At 67.0% G+C, this 5,826-nt stretch overlaps 2 protein-coding genes across 2 annotated transcripts in view; both read left to right on the top strand.

Moving 5' to 3' along the window:
* EMIHUDRAFT_246820 (hypothetical protein) overlaps positions 1-767 on the top strand; it is a gene marked incomplete at both ends in the record, with an annotated part of 3,210 nt that extends 2,443 nt beyond the window's left edge. Inside the window, one exon of the mRNA XM_005765793.1 lies at positions 744-767. Within this exon, the coding sequence (XP_005765850.1) occupies positions 744-767 (24 nt within the window). The remainder of the gene's footprint in view (positions 1-743) is intronic.
* Positions 768-3,164: 2,397 nt separating this feature from the next.
* EMIHUDRAFT_445842 (hypothetical protein) lies at positions 3,165-4,558 on the top strand (the record flags this gene model as incomplete). The annotated part of the gene is given in 6 exon segments (XM_005765792.1): positions 3,165-3,234; positions 3,305-3,604; positions 3,754-4,179; positions 4,237-4,413; positions 4,425-4,473; positions 4,486-4,558. Coding segments are annotated over 6 exon segments (1,094 nt in total), but the record flags the coding sequence as incomplete, so codon positions are not given.
* Positions 4,559-5,826: the final 1,268 nt, after the last annotated feature.

The following is a 5,826-nucleotide window of genomic DNA, read 5'->3' as shown; positions in this document are numbered from 1 at the left end:
TCAGGCTCCGGCCCCGCCGCCCCGCACCGAGCGTGGCGCCGAGGCGGCGACAGCCGCGGGTCGGCGGCGGAGGGACGCCCGGCCCAGCGAGCGGCGCCGGCTTCTCGGCGTCCGCGCCGGAGCCGCTGCTTCGCGGCCAGTCGGCGCGGGCGGAGGGGCACGGGCACCAGCCCCTCTGCGCCGGGGAGACGGAAGCGCGGCGACGGGAGCCACACACCTGAGCCTGTGTGGTTCGGCAGCCTCGCTGCGCTCCTTCACAGCGACGCATGGCATGCAGCAATGGCATGAGCTCTGACTCAGCCGTAATCGTTGGGTAACGTCATACGGCTGTGGCAAAGGTAATCTCCCGAGAGCTGAGTAGCGAGTTTATTGTGTACACTGTCCTGATCCGTTCGGTTTGACGTTTTTGTGGATGCTGGGTTGAACATAATCGGGGGACGCGACCCACTTCGCCACAGACGGTCCCGCGCCTCGCCGCTATGACGGGCACACGCCCCGCACCGTCCGCTGTGTGCCCGTCTTTGTCCGGAGTGAAAAGTCCAACGCGCTCGTCGGTGACGGCGTCCTCCAACCTGCGCCGCGCTCGGCGAACCTCGACAGCGCTTTCGGTGGCATGCAGCTCTTTGCGACAGAAGCCTGGAGAGCAGCTCCTCTGCTGCTCACACGCTCTGCACAGTTGGCACAGCCTACTGTGCGGCTGCCACAGCTGTCACAGCGATGGGCTCGCCCTCACTGGCCCTCAGTCACTTGTGCTGCGGCTTGTGTGAGCGACACTGCTCGGCGACTGCCGGCACACTGTGAGACCATGGGTGTGAGGTTAAACCACGCTACCAGCGCTTGGTCACATCGGCCCCGAGGTCAGATCCTTCTACTCTGTTGATGACAAGACTTGTCTACTGGCTAAAGCCGAGCAGGAGGGCCCAGCGCACAACCCCTGGTCAACTCAGGGTCCACACCCCGTAGTGTGAAAGTGCTACAGCCTACACAGTCAAACTCAGATCCTGTGGCTGTGCAGTGCCCTTCTCTTGGTGTGTGAGCTGTGACTCTGACTGTGTGAGGGAGTGCCACTGACAGAGCCCCTTGGGAGCGTGAGTGGTGAAGGGAGAAAGGCTTCCGCTTCGTACTAGCCCTCCGGAGCGAGTCCGCCGGGTCCTCGTTCTACGTTCACGGGTCAGACCTGGAGGGCTGGAGCGAAACGAAAAGGCAAGCGTCAAGCGAGTTGAGCCAGACGAAGAGATTAGGAGCAGCAGGGACCCGAGGGACCACGTGGATGACGCGGCTAGCTGCTAGTCCCCATCGGGAGGACGACCCCGGCTGGTAGGAGTAGTCGCCGACCACACCGCTCCTCAAAGACCCCTGCACAAAGATCGCACGCGGCACGGGGCGGGGACCTTGTTAAAATCTCTCTCTCTCTCTTTATAGCCCCCCGCTACCCAGTCGCAGTCGTGCGACGTAGCGGGGGGCCACGACTACGTTTACGAAAACATAAGTAGTCCCGCGAGGTGTGAATTGGCCGCCCCAGTAGCCCCCTTTCCAGCGAGTTGGTTTTTCGGCGCGTCCCCAGAGCGTCCAAACTTGTTTGGGCGCGAACCGTATCTCGCAACGAATCTCGCCGCGCCTCACCGGCTTTCGTCGCCCATGCTCGGTCTCGACTTGAGTGCCGCTCGACTGGCCGATGAAGAGCGACCCGTACGACGCGCACTTGTCGCCCTCCCTCCTCGCCACATGACGGCCGCCCACCGACACCGACAGTCGCGCTCCGCACGCCTTCGAGGTCAGCTGCGGCCGAGCGACGACCGGCTCGTCTTCTCCGATCGCTGGGCGCGGTCACTCTCCGGCCCATCACCCGCCTGCCGATCACCTGTCCGCCTCGCCGCGCGCGGGCCGCTCGCCTGCTCGCCACCGCCGCCGCGTTTCCCCGCGCCGCCACGCTTCCCTGTGCACCTGACCGCGCTCGAGCCGCCGCGTTTCCCCGCGCCGCCACGCTTCCCTGTGCACCTGACCGCGCTCGAGCTGCGCACAGACGGCGCGCTCTGGCAGACAGAGCAGCGGCCGCCTAGGTGGTCGCTGCTCCGCCCCGTCCGAATCCGTCCGCCCGCGCGTGCCGCTGCCGCCGCCGCCGCCACCACCGCGCCGCGCTTCCCCGCGCCGCCACGCTTCGCTGCACCTGACCGCGCTCGAGCTGCGCAGGCAGACGGCGCGCTCTGGCAGACAGAGCAGCGGCCGCCTGGGCGGCTGCTGCTCCGCCCCGTCCGAATCCGTCCGCCCGCGCGTGCTGCTGCCGCCGCCGCCGCCGCTCCACCCGGTTGCCGTGTGTCGTGAGAGTTTGCTTTGTGCATGTGTATGTCGTAATGTGTGTGGACTTATGTCACACTTGAGCCTCTATGTATGATTAGTAGACCGGTACTCGGGTTTGGATGGTAGCGGGGGGCCCCGCCGGAGGCTGGTTACTGATTTATGCATTTGAGTGCCAGAGAGATTCACCTCACAGAGCGGATCCGTTTGTGTCTGAGAGAGAATTTTATGTGTTTTGTTGTGTCTGCGGCGGAAGTGGAATTCCTACTTCTTACACAGGGGTGTCAGAGGAGGAGCCGAGTGGAGCCGAGCGGAGCCGAGTGGAGCCGAGTGGGGCTGAGTGAGTTGATGGAGCTGCCACACCGCACCATCTCGCTAGGGGCTTAAGACTTTAGAAAACGGCGGTGATTGTCTCCGGCGTGAGCTGTTGAGATGTATTCTCGCGGACGGAAGAAAAGAGGAAAATGGTGAGTAGTAATCTGCAAGGCAATTGAGACCCGCGGGGGCAATCTCGAGTTAGGTTAGGTAGAAAGGTGAAGAACAGTCAGGCTCGGACTGGACACCAGCGCGGTATGGGTGGACGCGGGACAGATGATGACGACACGCACAAGCAACACACAGACACAAACAAGCTTAGAAGACACACAGCCATCGTGGCTGCCACACACCCTGAGTTGGCGTACACATAACTCAGGGCCATATTCTTCCTGTCCAAGGTGCAAAGGAAGCTCGATGAAAATAAAAAACGATCGACGGCGGCTGCCAAGATCTCTTGGACCTAGAGGCTACAGCTTCGCAAAAAAGACCCGATGCGCGCCGGGCGGCTGCCAAGATGTATTGGACCTACAAAAAAAAGCGGGCCGCGGCTGTCGTGCGAGCGTTCCCATGGAGGAGAGATGCCCGCGACCGGCCGCTCGGATGGGGAGCGTTGTCACTCTCGTGCGCGCTCGTCCCGCCCTTTTTTTGGCCCCTTCCTCCGCGAGCCACCCTCCTCTCCCACACCATGCAGGAGGCGCTCGCTGAGTCGGCGCGCGAGACGGAGCACGAGGACGGAAGCGACTCGGACGACGACCCCCTCCCCGCTTCTCGCGGCCACAGCCCCTTCTCGTCACGACTCGCGCCGCGCCGGCTGGTGGGCGAGGCGTCCGCCTCTGGCGCGGGCGCAAGTTTCCCGATGTACGTTATTCGAGTATCGGACTTTCTCCGCCTCGAGCGGCTCACCACGCACAACGAGCTGCTCCGCCGCGGCCTCCTCCGCCGGCTGGACGATCACGATCTCGAGGCGCACGTCCACTTTGTCTCCCACCAGGCACGCGCAACCGCCGTGCTCCGCGTCGCCCCCCACCCCCGCCGCCGACACAACACCGACACAATCCGGCGAGGCACCCTCACACGGGGTCTCTCCCCCCGCCGCCACGCCGCACCATCACACCCGTCTCCTCCGCCGCCGCGCCGCAGTGGTGCGGCCGATCGGAGGCCGACCCGAACGGGGACCACCTGCGCACGATGCAGGGCGCCTTTCGCATGGCGCGCGACAGCCAGCACGACGAGCTCTTCCGCTCCACCTCGGCAGCTCCGCCCTGCATCTCCGCCCTCGAGAGGATCCTCTGGCGCCTTCCTTCAGCCTGCTCGGACCCGCACGCATAGGACAAGCTCGCCTTCTTCAAGGGCTACTCGAAGAACAACGCGCGCTTCCTGCGCGACCTCTCAAGCAGCCGCTCCTCCCGGCGGAGCACGCCTCGGAGCACACCCTGCTCCACGCCGAGCGCCACGCCGGACCTGCGCCGCCGGCCGGTCGGGCCGAGGGAGGGCGTGCCCCTCCTCGCGGCGGCGGCAGCTAAGGCGGCGAGCGGCCGGTGCGGCCTCGGCGAGCGCTTCTCCTCGGTGCGCGCTTCTGTTCCGGACGACCCTCTCCCCGGACCCGTCTCGGAGCCTCTCTTAGGCGAGCACTCCTCGGCGGACGTGGCGGACCGCTCCTCGTCCTCCCGCGGGGGCGGGGCGGTGGGCGGGGCGAGGACGTCCCTCTCCTCGCTCAAGTCCATCGAATCTGGCGGCGAGGAGGCCTCCCAGCCTCCCTCCCCTTCCGGCCTCGCCTCTGTCACACCAGAGCCTCAGGGCCCCGCGCCGCCGAGCCACTCCGGCCTAGACTCCGGTCCTAGCTCCGGCCCCTCCGGCGGGGTGCGGAGCGGGAGGCGGAGCCTTCCCAGATCGACACTGAAGTCGACTCCGCGCTGCGACTCGCCCGCCATCTCGCCCGCCGACCGGAGGCCCGACGCGCTCGAGCTGGCGGCCGTCTTCTCTCAGTCTGTCGGCAGCGGGTGTGGGGCGTGATGGCCGGACGCCGCTAGCCCGCCGCACGGCACCGAGCCGCTGAGGGGCTCGGGCCCTGCTCCCGCAGGTGGGTGTGGATGGACTATGTCTCGATCCCGCAGACGCGGGGCTGCCTCAACGAGAAGGAGCTGCGCGAGACGGCCGCCGCGCAGCGCCTCGCCATCAACAGCATCCCGGCGTACGTGGCGCGCGCAAACAACTTTTGGGTGTGCGCGCCGTCGGGCGTGCGGCACGAGGACGGCGAGCGGTGCGACTACGCGACGTGGTCGTCCCGCGGCTGGTGCCGGATGGAGGAGTGCTGCCTCGCCCTCAACAACTGCGGCGACGGCCGCCCAAAGCCACGCGCAGCCGGTCGGTATCTCCCTCTATCTCCCTCTATCTCTTTCTCTCTCCTTCTAGGCCGGCCCCTCCTCGTCACGCAGCCGATCGGACAGCGGCCGAGGGTGCAGGTGCTCGACTCGTTGGACCGGCTGACGGTCCACACGCAGCGCCGCACCGCCGTCCTCACCGGCCGCTTCACCTGCTGCGAGACGGGGCACCGCCGCAAGACGGCCGACGGGAGGGAGGAGTGCCTCCCGTGCGACAAGGTTGCGCTGCGGCCGGTGCTGAGCGCGCTGTACGAGACACAGCTGGCGACCCTCCGCTCCAAGTTCGAGGCGCAGCCCGGCCACGCAGGGCCGTTCTGGGACGTGCTCGACGCCTCGATGCGCGGAGACGGCACTTTCTTCAAGCACATGCTGCTGCGCATGCACCGGCAGTGCTTGCTTGCCGAGTCGCTGCAGGAGCCCGCCGAGGGCGAGGCGCCGCCAGGCGCGAGCGGGATGCCGATCGGCTGGTCCAAGCGCTTCGAGGAGCTCGAGCTCCGCGACCTCGAGGAGTACGTGCGCACGTGGGGCGTCGACGGGCTCGAGGAGCAGCGGGAGGAGCTCGCCACCCTAGCGGCGCGAGAGGGGCACCTCCCAATCCTGCGCTACATCGTCGAGCGGTACGGCGCGCCGCTGCGAGTCGAGCCGAACCCGGCCGGCCTCACGCCGCTGCAGGAGGCGGCGCGGCTCGGCTGCCTGCAGGTCGTGCGCTACGTGCTTCAGGCGCAGGGCGTCGACCGCGCGGCGATCAACCACCGCTCGCCGTCCACGGGCTGCTCCGCCCTGAGCGACGCGGCGATGCGGGGCCACGCGGGCGTCGTCTCGCTGCTGCTCG

Source organism: Emiliania huxleyi (genome assembly GCF_000372725.1).
Source record: "Emiliania huxleyi CCMP1516 unplaced genomic scaffold EMIHUscaffold_531, whole genome shotgun sequence".
Classification (NCBI taxonomy): Eukaryota; Haptophyta; order Isochrysidales; family Noelaerhabdaceae; genus Emiliania; species Emiliania huxleyi.
This window is presented reverse-complemented; position numbering and strand designations above follow the sequence as displayed.